This window comes from Symphalangus syndactylus, chromosome 22 (genome assembly GCF_028878055.3).
Source record: "Symphalangus syndactylus isolate Jambi chromosome 22, NHGRI_mSymSyn1-v2.1_pri, whole genome shotgun sequence".
In the NCBI taxonomy this organism is placed as follows: Eukaryota; Metazoa; Chordata; class Mammalia; order Primates; family Hylobatidae; genus Symphalangus; species Symphalangus syndactylus.
The window spans coordinates 30,605,298-30,619,392 of NC_072444.2; the positions used below are offsets into that span (position 1 = coordinate 30,605,298).

General features: G+C 54.5%; 1 protein-coding gene across 5 annotated transcripts in view; it reads left to right on the forward strand.

Annotated features, from left to right (window-relative positions):
- ACOT7 (acyl-CoA thioesterase 7) overlaps positions 1 to 14,095 on the forward strand; it is a 130,941-nt gene that overhangs the window by 99,240 nt on the left and 17,606 nt on the right. For all 5 annotated transcript variants that reach the window (XM_055262178.2, XM_055262177.1, XM_063631974.1 and 2 more), the window contains exon 7: positions 6 to 122. In XM_055262178.2, the coding sequence (XP_055118153.2) occupies positions 6 to 122 (117 nt within the window). The remainder of the gene's footprint in view (positions 1 to 5; positions 123 to 14,095) is intronic.

Consider the following 14,095-nt stretch of genomic DNA (forward strand, 5'->3'; position numbering starts at 1 on the left):
CACAGGTGTGACCATGAAGCTCATGGACGAGGTCGCTGGGATCGTGGCTGCACGCCACTGCAAGACCAACATCGTCACAGCTTCCGTGGACGCCATTAATTTTCATGACAAGATCAGAAAAGGTAACCACTCTTCTGGCAAAGACGAGGGAGGCAGTGGCCCTCGGCTGCTTGGGTCCCTGCACCAGTTTGTTTTCTGTTCACACCCAGGGTCACGTAGGCCGTGGCACGTGCCCATCTGCCACAGGGAACGGGAAGCTGAGGTTTCTTGCTTTGTCCTTGCTGTTTATTGACTTGATGTGTCAATCTGGTAAAATCCTTGACTCAGATATGACGGGGCCATTATCCTCCTAAAGACCTGCCTAAACTCACCCTCTGAAAACGCTCCGCAGACAGAGCTCTGGGAAGGTCCTGTGCCTACAGCTGCCACGACTCTAGACACCAAACCTCACGGCAGCACATTTCATTTTGGGAGCGGAATTAATGATTCATGATTTAGGCAGTGGCAGGGTCAGTACAGAAAAGCCCGCAGGAGCCCCTCCTCGGCCAGCCCTGCCCACGCCACCCAGGGCAGCACTGGCATTGGGTGGTTTTTCTCCACAAAAATCCAACCCCAGCCACCTGGCCCCTGCCTGGAAACGGTGACAGCTGTCCCTGGGGTATGTGTGCCAGCTTGAGAGGCCAGGCCTCTGCAGTTGTATGAGCAGAGGTCACCATGCTTGTCTTACGTGACTGCTCTCTGCAGAAGTATAGTGAAGTGCACCCGACACGTGGTGATTTTTGTCAGTGTGACGTCTGCTGAGATGAGGCCGTGCACCCCCTGCGGCAGCACTGCCTCGCAGGCTGAGGGTGGTGTCAGCATCGTCAGGGCCTGGTGCTGATTCTGAGGACACCACCTCATTAAAGCGGTTCGCTGGAGGAGCTGTTGGCTGAGACCAGCCCCTTGTCATGGGAAGCGAGAGTGGAAGAAGTGCAAGCTTGGCTCTCCTTGCCACAGCTCCTGCCCACCAGAGCCTGAGTAGGGGCAGACTCCCAGGCCCCGGGTAGCCCAGCCTTGCCCAGCTTCTCTCCGGCAGCTGCTACCACAGAACACACCTGGCAATGGGAGACCCCGGACTGGGGCAGAAGCACCTAAGATTGGAACGGTGGAGGGCTGCCTCCCTCCCTGGAATTACTGAGAGAAGGGTAGGCTCGCGCATGCTGGATTTTGGATGCTTTGTGGTAAGGAGAAGGAAGGTCTCGCATTGCTTCCTTCCACTTTGCAGAATCCTTTTTTTTTTTTCCACAACATGATCTTATTCTGTCAGCCAGGCTGGAGTACAGTGGTATAATCCCTGCTCACTGTAGCCTTGCACTTCCGTGCCCAAGCGATCCTCTCACCTCAGCCTCCGAGGTAGCCGGGACCACAGGCATGCACCACCACAGCCAGCTAATTTTGTATTTTGTGTTTTTTGTAGAGACAGCGGCTCACTCAGAATCTTTTCTTGACCAATAGATGTTTGCCACAAACACAGACCACAATGTCATTTTAGAATCTACGCAAAACAAGTGGGTCCTGTGTGTTTTAGCTTATCCCCCACAGGCCTGCGTGGTGCGTGGTGGTGCATGACCCTGCAGGAGAATCTGTGGCATCGTATTCCATGCTATTTTTTCTAGGACTCCTGCCTGGGTAAATCACAATTAGGGTGACCTTGTGAAACATGGATGCACAGCCCATAGTGGGAAACGTGCATTCTATAGGACTCGCCGTGCTCAGTTGTCCCTGAGTGTCCTTGGAGAACCATCAGGAAAGAAATAGACTTTCTGGCTGGGCGCGGTGGCTCACACCTGTAATCCCAGCACTTTGGGAGGCCGAGGCAGGCGGATCACAAGGTCAGGAGATCGAGGTCATCCTGGTTAACATGGTGAACTCCTGTCTGTACTAAAAATACAAAAAAATTAGCCGGGCGTGGTGGTGGGTGCCTGTAGTCCCAGCTACTCGGGAGGCTGAGGCAGGAGAATGGCGTGAACCCGGGAGGCGGAGCTTGCAGTAAGGCGAGATCGCACCACTGCACTCCAGGCTGGGCAACAGAGCGAGACTCCGTCTCAAAAAAAAAAAAAAAAAAGAAAAAGAAATAGACTTTCCAAGATGGTCACTCTGTTTCCTAAATGTCAGCCTAGTCATCAGATGTTCTCTGCACAAGGCCCAGCAAAGCACCCAAAGAATGAAAAGGCAAGCTTTGTTAGAAATGAGGATGCCGTTCAAGGGGGATCCTCCCCTCCAAAGTCCCCAGCTCGGCCAGGCACAGTGTCTCACACCTGTAATCTCAGCACTTTCGGAGGCCAAGGTGGGTGGATCATTTGAGCTCAGGAGTTTGAGACCAGCCTGGCCAACATGGTGAAACCCGGTCTCTACTAAAAACACAAAAATTAGCCAGGCTGGTGGCAGGCACCTGTAAACCCAGCTACTTGGGAGGATGAGGCATGAGAATCGCTTGAACCCAGGAGTTGGAGGTTGCAGCGAGCCAAGATTACACCACCTCACTCCAGCCTGGGCAACAGAGCAAGACTCTGTCGCAAAAAAAAAAAAAAAAAACAAGAAAAAAAACCAAGTCCCCACCCTCAACTCCTTGTACAACCAGAATTAACTTTTAAGGGAGAGTGCTAGGAGGTGTGTTGTGGTTCTTGGTCAATAGGAATCATTAATTTTGAGGGAAAACCAGGAACTGCAGTCCGGGTCGAATGCTTTTTCCAGGAATTAACTTAGCAACCTAGAAGACATCTGGGGCAACTTGGGCGAGGAGCTGCTTTGCCAAAGGCTTTCCACAAGGCTGACGGGGGGACTTCATTTTCAGAAGCCACAGTTTCTGGCAGGACATTCACTGGAATCGGCTTCCTTCACGCAGTGAGGGCAGGCTGGGTGGGCTTGCCAGATTCCCGCTGTCCTGAGCCACACCCAGGGCCTGACAGTGGGCCACCTAGGCCCCCATCTCGTCTCGGCTGTGGCCGGGGCCTCCTGGGTAAAACACTGGGTCCCTTACCAGGAACAGAAAGACTGTTGTTTTCTTAGATGACATCTTGTTTTGTGTATAGAGGAATTTGGACCAAACTGAAATAGCAGCCATGGAGTCTGGCCTGTTTCTATGCCAGCATCCTCTGGGGCCCACTGGACGCTGTCACATCCGGGGGCCGTTGAATGCTGTCACACTTGTGTGTTGTTTTCCAGAGGATTGTCACACCTGCCAGGTCCTTTGCAGGGAGGCGAGGGCTGTGCTGGCCGAGTGGGGCCAGGGTTGTCAGAGCAGGGTCATCATGCTTGCCCCTAGGACACTGCACCTTAGATCAACTCGCTGCCTCCTACGCTTGCCCCTCGGTAGGGAAAAAGAGCGAGGCCGTGCGGGGAGGCACGGCCCCTGCCGGCTCTGGGTTCTGGGTGACACTGGGTGGGTGTGTGAGAAACCGCGGGGGGCTGGCCTCATGGTTCTGGTGTGACTTTCTCATGGACTCTGCTGGGGCCTGCCTCTCACTTCGACCATACCATGAAGGAAGCCTCAAGGGCCAGACCCTGCTGCCCTGCCAGGCGGGGGCACACATTATTGTGGACTGTCCAAGTCGGTGTTAAGAGCCCAGGGAGCTGCTGGGAGGCACAGAAACCTCACCTCGGGTTGCACGTGGTGCCTGGCAGAGCTTTGTACTGTAGAGAATGGGCGTTGCTTTCTGGTGGGCTCAGAACAACAGATGTCTGTTCACCCCCAGTTCTAGAGGCCAGAATTCTGAAATCAAGGCGTCAGCAGGGCCAAGGTCCCTCTGAAGTCTTCAGGGGAGGATCTGTCCCCACCTCTTCCAGCTTCTGGGAGCAGCAGCTGTTCCTTGATGTTTCTTGGCTTGTGGCTGCGTCACTCTGGTCTGTCTCTGTGGTCACAAGGCCTCCTCCTCTGTGTGTGTCTCCTCTTCTGTCTCTTATAAGGACACTTGTCATAGGATTTAGGACACACCTGGAGAATCTGGGGTGATCTCATCTCAAGACCTTTTGCTTGGCCGGGCGCAGTGGCTCACGCTTGTAATCCCAGCACTTTGGGAGGCTGAGGCGGGTGGATCACGAGGTCAGGAGATCGAGACCACGGTGAAACCCCGTCTCTACTAAAAATACAAAAAATTAGCCGGGCATGGTGGCGGGCGCCTGTAGTCCCAGCTACTCGGAGAAGCTGAGGCAGGAGAATGGCGTGAACCCAGGAGGCGGAGCTTGCAGTGAGCCAAGATTGTGCCACTGCACTCCAAGCCTGGGTGACAGAGCGAGACTCCGTCTCAAAAAAAAAAAAAAAAAACCTTTTGCTTAATTATACCTGCTAAGACCTTTATTCCAATAAGGCCCCATTCTGAAGTTGTGAGTAGATGTATCATTTGGGGACCCACTAGAAATGTTTTGTCTCCTTAAAGCTCAACTCGTGTAGATACTAGCTCACTTCCACTTTTATAAAATCATGAACTTGGTAAAATCCCCTCTGGGATTCACCAGCCCCAAGCTGCCTCTGTCTCCGTGGATGTGAGACCTGCCCTGTGAGAGCCAGCAGTGAAACTGACGTCAGCCTGGAGAAGGGGCCACTCTGAGGAATGCAGGGAGAGTGACCCCAGCAGGCCCCCAGGGGCCCCCCCTCTTTTGAGAAGAGCAGTCATACAGCCGGGTAGGGGCCTGGCTCCGGACCCTGACTCCAGAGAGCAGCCCCACTAGAGCCAAATGAGAGTCTCTACAATTAGCAGGCCTAGGGGCTACTGATGAAGGACTGGGGCCTTTCTTCTAAATGGCAGGGAGTCTGGGTCAGTGTCAGAAGTGAGAACGGATGTGACGTCTCCTCCATAAGCCCCAGAAGGCAGCAGTTTTGTAATGACAAGAAATAGTCGCATAGACCGAGGGTTGCAGTTCTTTGTGTTGGGGCATTGTATTAGAATTAACCTTAAGTCAAGTATAAATTTAATCCACATAAGGATTACTTTTTAAATCATACATTTATGGAAAAGGTGCCTGCAGGTAGACTGGGCACATCCAGGTAGTTGGAGCCCGAGGGCACGGCAGGGCCATGGCAGCCGTTCACAGCTCGTGCCCCTCATGTGAGCAGCCCCGAAAGGCCACTGATCCCCCTGGGAGGAAACCCCCTGCCTCCTATAGGCTGATCTGCCACAGTGGGGAAAAGCCCAGGAGTTGAGACCCGTTGCCAGTCATGTGGCCTCCGTGAGTTTCCTGGGGCTGCTGTAACATTTCCATACACAGTAGCTTAAAATAGCCTGCACTCACTCTCCTGTGATTTTGGAGGTCAGAAGTCTAAGGCAGGTCTGCAGGCTGCATCCTACCAGGAGGCTGGAGGGAAGAATCCATGTCTCACCTTTCCCAGCTTCTGAGGCCACCCACATTCCTCGGCTCATAGTCCCGGCCATCCTCCAGCCTCTCCTAACATAATCCCATTCCCCTCCTCATGCTGACACTCCTGCCTCCCTCTCATAGGACCCCTGTGATTCTATCAGGCCCACCTGGGTACCCCAGAACAATCTTCCCATCTCCAGGGCTGTCACTTAGTCAATGTCTGCAGAGTCCCCTTTACCACATGAGGTCACAGGTTCCATGGATTCGGGTGTGGTCATCTTTTGGGAGCACATTATTCTGTCTTAGTAGGTGGGAGGTGGTTTTCTGATTTGCCCATTTCAGCATATTTTATTAGAAAAGTAGCTGGGCCTGGGCACAATGGCTCAAGCCTGTAGTTTTGGCTACTTAGGATGCTAAAGTAGGAGGATTGCTTAAGCCAGGAGTTCGAGATCAGCCTAGGCAACACAGTGAGACCCCTGTCTCTTTAAAAACAAAACAAAACAAAACAAAAAACAGGCTGGTCACAGTGGCTCACGCTTGTAATTCCAACACTTTGTGAGGCTGAGGCGGGAAGATCACTTGAGCCCTGGTGTTTGAGACCAGCCTGGGCAACATGGTGAGACCCCATCTCTACAAAAATTTAAAAATTATCTGGGCTACTCAGGAGGCTAAGGGAGGAGGATCACATGAGCCCAGGAGGCAGAGGCTGCAGTGTGAGCCGTGATTGTGCTGCTGCACTCAGCCTGGTGACAGACTGAGACCTCGTCTCAATTTAAAAAACAAAAACAGGCTGGGCGCAGTGGCTCATGCCTGTAATCCCAGCACTTTGGGAGGCCGAGGCAGTCTGATCACCTGAGGTCAGGAGTTCAAGACCAGCCCGGCCAACATGGTGAAACCCCGTCTCTACTAAAAATACAAAAATTAGCCGGGCGTGGGGGCAGGCGCCTGTAATCCCAGCTACTTGGGGGGCTGAGGTAGGAGAATCACTTGACCCTGAGAGGCAGATGTCGCAGTGAGCCGAGATCGCATCACTGCACTCCAGCCTGGGCGACAGAGCGAGACTCCGTCTCAAAAAAAATAAAATAATCGGAAAACAGTGGGAGTGTGGAATGGAGACGCCGGACCTCTGGGGTGGCTTCTCCAGATTTAAGGCAGGAAGTGCTTTGCTTTCTCTCCTTCAACCTCCAATAAAACTGCCTCCTTGGGAGAGTGATCTTTTGTGCGATATTGGCCAAGTGCCAGGCCCCGTGGCTGTGGCTTGCCCTCGCTTGGGTGGGGTGTCTGTCAGGAAGTTACACGGACAGCTTTGCTTCATCCAGACATTGGCCCAGGGGTTCAGAAGATAACTTTGAGTTTCAGCCACGAAGGACGTGTGCCTAGGAGGAACTTACGAACTTGGGGCACTTGTCATGGCTGGGAGAGGCCTCACCAGCGGCCACAGAGGCCACTGCCACCCTGCTGTGGGCCCAGCTCTGTTGGCTGCAAATTTGGCATTTACGAACCAGACTCTTCCAGGATGCCCCACACTTGCCTAGACCACAGAGGGCCACCTCTATTACCCTCACCCCTCACCAGCCCAACCCAGTACCACCTCCATTGTCACAGCCTTTTGACGCCAGGGACCTGCTGTTCCTCTGCTCACAGCCTCCATGGCTGCCCGTGACATGCCACATTCAGCTCGAGCCCCTCCAGCTGAGGCACTTCAGGTCTGCTAGGACAGGCTGCCACTTGTCATAGCTGTCCCCTTACACCTTTGCGCCGACTAGCCCAGCCAAGCACCTACAGGGTCCTTAGCAGGTGTGTGGCAAGTTAAACTCTCACCAGGCAGTTGGGGTGAAGGAAGGACCGCTTCATCTGTGCGACTGGATCTCATGGGAAATGGGAAGTGCCCACCCAGCAAAGGCGCGTGGAGTTCCCAGGCCAGCAACGGAGTTGGTGCTGGAACGCGAGGGCCACAACAGGCCGGAGCCCGCACCTGGGAGACCAGCACAGGGAAAGGCACGTGGAGCCCACTAACACCCCCAGAGCGGGAGAGCCTCCGCCCCCCAGGCAAGCATTAGAGCCCCTAATGGGAGCTGTGGGGTCACTTGCTGTGGGATTTTTTTTTTTCAGTTGAGACATTAAAATGCCCAGAGATAGCTGGTATGAAAAAGTTATATCGTTACCTTCAGTGTAATAGTTTTGGAAGCACTTGGTGAGAAAACCTAAAGTTGACGTTTTGTTGGGGAGAAACAATCTCCACTATTAGGGTGAAAAATGAGGAGTCTTCTAGAAAAGGCCTTGGGGTGTGTTATGTAAGAAATACGAAGTCAGTTCACTGTTTCCAGGCTTTTCTTACGAAAGTTAACGGCCACAGCCCTTTTTGGAGCGTAAATGCTGAGCTTTTCCTAAACTCTGAAACACTTGGCAACCTCTCAGTCTTGCTAACAGCTATTTTTTTTTTGTTTTGTTTTCTTTTCCAAATCCCTGGCATACTGCTGAAATCTGGCTGCTGCCGCCCCTGGAGAGACGCCCGTCTGCTGGGGGAGTCAGGCTGGGGTACCTGCCAGCGCTCACGGGCTGTGCCACTCCAGGCAGGCTCAACAATTACTTAACAACAGAAAGCGGCTGTAATTCACAATTCAGCCCACTACAGGCACCGATATATTTAACTGTACCTAATATGACACACTTGATGCCAGGCATTGTGCTACGTGCTTCATACCATTTACTTCTCACACAGCCCAGTGAGACAGGGACTGTCACTATCTGTTTGTTTTTCCCATTTGGAAGCTGCAATTCCGAGGGGTTAAGGAAGCTGTTCACGGCCATGGAGCTGGTTCCAGGTGGGGCTGGGAAGGCAGGCCCAGCAGTTGGTCTCTGGGACCAGAGCTCTGAGCCCATGCTTTGGTGTCCCCAGCGACCTGGCCTGAACACCACCTGGCATCCGCCCCATCAGGGCCTAGAGTGTGAGTGATGAAGCTCAACCCTCATTGATCACACGCGGCTACAGCCACCTTTGAGGCCTGCCCTGGACTGCGGAGTGACTGCAGCTGGTCCCCGTGCACTTGTGCCGGAACTCCTGGCTCTCAGGCAGCTTGAAAATGCATCGTTAAGCCGGGCGCGGTGGCTCACGCCTGTAATCCCAGCACTTTGGGAGGCCAAGGCGGGCAGATCACGAGGTCAGGAGATCGAGACCATCCTGGCTAACATGCTGAAACCCTCTCTACTGAAAATACAAAAAATTAGCTTCTTGTTACTTTGTGGTATGATTCCTTTTACCCCCTGCAAGTCTCTCCAGCAGTGCCCCTGGGGCACACTCAGACCCCACCCCAAATTACTGTCCTGGGCCTATGTCATGTGACATAATAAATGCAGGCAGTTGACATCAGTATGGCCTCAGAGCAAGGATAGAACCACATGGGTTGACTGTGTCTCCTTTAAAAATGTGGAGGAAGTTACCCCCAAAATGCCCAGGTGGCCTGGGGAGCCCCTGATGAAGGAGAGCCACTGTGAGTGGGTCGTGGCTGGGTCTGCTGCTCCCCTGCATTCTCTGAAGCTGGGTGCGTGGGGAAAGCATTTGCAGATGAGGAAACTGAGGCACAGTGCAGTCTCCTGGCTTGTCCCTGCTCAGTGGCCAAGCCTGGATTTATTTTTTTTTTATTTTTTTTTTTTGAGACGGAGTCTTGCTCTGTCGCCCAGGCTGGAGTGCAGTGGCGCGATCTCGGCTCACTGCAAGCTCCGCCTCCCGGGTTCACGCCATTCTCCTGCCTCAGCCTCTCCGAGTAGCTGGGACTACAAGCGCCCGCCACCACGCCCGGCTAATTTTTTTTGTATTTTTAGTAGAAACGGGGTTTCACCGTGGTCTCGACCTCCTGACCTCGTGATCCGCCCGCCTCGGCCTCCCAAAGTGCTGGGATTACAAGCGTGAGCCACCGCGCCCGGCCCCCAAGCCTGGATTTAAATCCAGGCCCATCTGACTCCAAAGCCGTGGAACTCAGGGCTCCTCCTGCATGGCTTCGTAGCCTCCGGAGACTGGCCTTGACAGGTATTTGCTCCAGGGCCTCAAAGAGCCCTGCCTTTCCTGATGAGACACTTTGTCATGAATGTCTGGCTTCATCAGGGCCCTGGCTGCTGTTCCTGCTACAGAGGCTCAGAGAGGACCAGGTGCTCCCCTTCTGGCCGCCTTCCCCAGAACTAAACAAGCACCCACACCTGTCCTAAGTGGGCACTGATCCCCCGCTCAGTGGAAGATGCTGTTCTTGGTTAATCCATTTTTCACTTCAAGCTGGTCCCACCCATCTTTTAAATAAACAGCAGCCACCTTGACTGCAGGTGCATTTGGACGGGTGACGTGGTGGAGCCATCCCAAGGCAGCGCCTCTGCTCATGGGCTGATTGTCAGGACCAAGAGGTCTTTTTGCCCCCACAGAGCCCTCCGAGTCTTGGCTGCCTTGTTATGGCAGGGACTGGCACTGCTTGGGGTTGTGTTTGCTTTGGTGGTTTCTGAGACAGGTGCGTGGAAGTGGATTTGGGTTTCTCTCCCCTTCCTCGGATGGGCCCCGCAATGTCCCAACTGTGCCTAGTGCCAGGTTCACCACAGGATATGGACAGACACTACTGGTATACAAGGCAGGTGTGGACCCCCCTTCCTGCCCTTCTCATGCCTGGGGGGAGGGCTGAATCAAGGCAGACTTTGTGGGAAGGAGGCCTGAGCTCCCCTCATTGCTGGGAGATCCTGAAGCATCCTGACCTCCGTGTGACACGCCAGGTCTGCAGGCAGTGCTTGTCGGGCCCTGCCTCTGCCTTTTCTGTCAGGTTCAGTGCCCCGAGAGCCACCTGGACACGCTGTCTTCAGCTCTGTGATGCATGACCAGCCTCACCCGCCTCCACGTTTGGTGGAGGGACCTGTGGGCATGGTCGTGATTTGGCTGGCAGCCTGGATGGTCCAGGCTCTGACCCAGTGGGAGGAATGACAGCACGTGTCTGCGCCGTGGAGGAAGTGGCAGGAAGGGCGGAGCCAGTCTGGGCTGCCCCGTGGGCAGGTGACGGCCAGCACGTGACTGCCCCCAGGCTCCCCACCCTTTTGCAGGGAGGCAGGGAGGTGGACAGGTGTGGGGCTCCAGGGCAGGCTGCTCCCAGGAGTGGTACTGAAGTTGAGACTGGAAGGAAGTACCGGCCAGCAGGGCTTGGAAGGGGCTGCTGGCCATGCTCCTGGGCACTCCTGATCCTGGGCTGCTCAGCATCCACTTCAGGAGGATGCAAACCTGGGGCTCTAATGGGGCTCTGGCCAGCTTGAGTCTGTGGTGGCCTGGTGTCCACATGTGACCCACACCCCAGCCGTCGTGGGTCCCCAGAGGGGTCCAGCCTGTCAACTGGATACCTGCTTTGGGCCCCCTGGGCCCAGCTCTGCCCTCGTGGGACTTCCAGGCTAGATGGAGACAGACAACAGTGAAATAGACAAGCCAACAAGCGTGCCAACGCAAATGGGGTCGTTGGCTCTGCAGGAGTGGAAGATAGTTCTAGAGCGGGTGTGGTGGAGAGGGCTGAGCCATCCTGGGCAGCTCCCTGGAGAAGGGATGCTTGAGCCGAGGTACAGAAGATGAACCAGATGGGGGTGGGAGGAGGGCTTTTCTAGGGAGAGGCCACGGGGGCCAGGAGCTTCATGGAGCTCACAGAAGGCCACTCTGGTGGGGTGTGGAAAGCAGGGGGCAGGCTAGGGGCCCTTGTAGAGGCTGAGGCCAGTTGCTTATCACCCCAACCCCACCTGGATGGACCTCTGTCCCCAGGGAGGCCTCGATGCTGCAGGGGGGCCTCCATGTGACCTGGAGGAGGCGGAGAGAAGGATTTGGTGTGCGCCTCAGCCGCCGTCCTGGGGTTGACAAAGTGCCTGTAGCTGGAATGCTGGAGTTCTTTTTTTTTTTTTTTTTTTGAGATGGAGTTTCACTCTTGTCGCCCAGGCTGGAGTGCAATGGCATGATCTCAGCTCACTGCAACCTCCGCCTCCCAGGTTCAGGCAATTCTGTTGCCTCAGCCTCCCAAGTAGCTGAGATTACAGGCATGTGCCACCATGCCCAGCTAATTTTGTATTTTTAATAGAGACAGGGTTTCACCATGTTGGTCAGGCTGGTCTCAAACTCCTGACCTCAAGTGATGAGCCCGCCTTGGCCTCCCAGAGTGCTGGGCTTTCAGGTATGAGCCACTGTGCCCGGTCTGTAGCTGGAATTCTTCAGGAAGGGCTAGAGCAGGAACAGAGACCTGGGGGTGGGAGCTGGTCCCCCCGAGGTCCCCTGGGACAGTCCCTTCCCAGAGGCTGCCTGTGAGACCTTGGTGTCATATGTGGGATGTGCCTTCTGAGCCCAGGGTCTAGGAGATGGGATACCCTAAGCCAGGGCCCCTGGAAACTCTGGGCTCTCTCTTGGTTTCTGGGACTTGTGATTCATCTGTCAACCCTAGGTTTCAAATTAAGTCCCAGCCAGTGACCACATCAGGTTTCCAGTTTTTTTCTTTTTTTCTGAGACAGGGTCTTGCTCTGTCACCCAGGCTAGAGTGCAGTGGTGCGATCTCAGCTGACTGCAACCTCGACCTCCTGGGCTCAAACGATGCTCCTGCCTGAGCCTCCCAAGTAGCTGGGACCACAGGCGTGTGCCACTATATCCAGTTAGGTTTCCACTTTTAGTATATTGTACTTTGTCCTGCTAGCCAACCTTATAGCCTGTGTCTTGTTTAGAATAATGATGTTGCTCTCTGAAAGGTGAAAAGTCTCAGATTTTGGTTGTAATTGAAAATTTTCCTGACATTTATGAAATGTTAATTGTATTATGGACCACAAGAGGCTCTCCCAGACAGCATTCTCTTCTTTTTGTTGTTACGTCTAATGCTTTTATAATCAACCTACTTAGTTGTTTAAAGTCACTGTTGATTGCTGTTAGGAGTTTCTTCAGATTTCTAACACAGCAATTAAGCCATGAGCAGCCAGGATCTGGCCATGGCAGTGGTGGCCAAGGGGGGCCTTCATGGGCAACACCAAGAGCATGTTTTTGGAGTCTGGGCGGAGTGGCTCACACCTAATTATAATCCCAGCAATTTGGGAGGCCGAGGCAGATGGATCACTTGAGGCCAGGAGTTCTAGACCAGCCTGGTCAACAAGACAAAACCTCATCTCTACAAAAGATACAAAAATCAGCCGTGCATAGTGGTGCACGCCTATAATCCCAGCTATTTAAGTGACAGGCATGACAGTCGCTTAAACCTGGGAGACAGAGGTTGCAGTGAGCCGTGATGGCGCCACTGCACTCCAGCCTGGGCAATAGAGCGAGACTCCGTCTCAAAAACAAAAACACGTTTTCTGTTGCTCCTCAAAACTAAGAGCCAGTGTTCAAAGACCCCTGGAACCTGCCCTCCTCCAGGCACCACGTGTGGTCATGGGTGGCCCCCATATGTGACACTGTGGCCGCAGGGAAGTTCTTGTTGGTTTCTGCTCATGGGCTTGTTCTTGCTTTTTGGCCTGTGACTCCCAAGTGTTATACACGATTGTTGGTGAGGGATGTGGGCTGGGCACGTGAGGAAGGAGGCAGAGATGCTGGGAGACCCTCAGGTCTGACCCATTGAAACTTCTAGCTCCTTAGCTGGGGCCTGGCCCATGGCCTGCCCTCCTCTTGGGGTGCGTCTTGTGACTGCGGGCGCTTTGCATGGGACTCTGTACCTTACAGCTCACGTAACGCCTGCTGGCGCTGACCACACAGCTCCTTCCTCCTCTCCCAGCACTGGCACGAAGCGCTCCCTGTAAGTATGAAGTTGAATGTAGCATGGATCGTTCTGATACTTTTTAACATGGAATAACCGCTCTTGCCTCTGGCCTGCTAACCGCCCTCCAACAGCCACCACCTGGCCGCCTTCTCGCTCTGGGTCTCTAAACCTGCCTTGTGAGGCTGGTCTCGGTGGAGCTAGGACACTGGGGGTTCCAGAGGCCGCGTTAAAAGGTCCCCGAAGCCAGTTATATTTCCTGGGGAGCAAGTCCCAGCAGCCAGAGTCGGGCAGGGATTTCCTTGAGCCTGGCCCAGAATAGAGGCCACGCTGGGCCGCCTGGGAGGGCATTCTGACCGCAGGGCAGCACTTGCCCCAGAAGTCCCCGGGGGGTTCTGCAGCCCAGTGGCCAGTGACATCGATGGTGACACCTTCCCGGGGCCCCAGGTCAGCTCTTGGCTCGAGTCCTTCCATCCCGTAGCTATCCCCCAGGCAGGGTGTCTCATGCCTGCCTATAGGGAAGAGCTGAGCTCCCTGAGATTAAGGGATTATGTTGAGGCCAGGTAGGAGGACGGAGCCCATGCCGGGGAGGGTGGCGGGGGCAGAAGAGCAGCTCTGGGTCAGGAAGCTTCTGCCAGGATGGACTGTCGTGCCCCGGGGAGCGTGGGGTGCACAGAGAGGTTGGTTAGGGTTGATGGGGAGAGAGGGACACAGGGACAATGTATGGGAACTAGTGACTTTGGACTTTGTCATGATTCACAGAGAAATGGGGCTGGTGCTTTGAGCATGGAGGACTCTGGCCAAGGGGTATGGCATCCAGCAGCCCAGAGGAGGAAGCTTTGGTCCCGTGAGCAGACCAGTGGGGCCAGAAGGGAGGCTTGGCACGCAGTCACATACGATTCAATCCCACCAAGGGGCACGGGCAGCTGCCCTGTGTCACTGGAGCCCCTGAGGGTGGGAGTGGGAGTGGAAGGTGATACAAGGTTCTGTTTTGGTGCTTAGAGCAGTGTAGTGGGGCAGCTGTGGCCCCGGTGGGC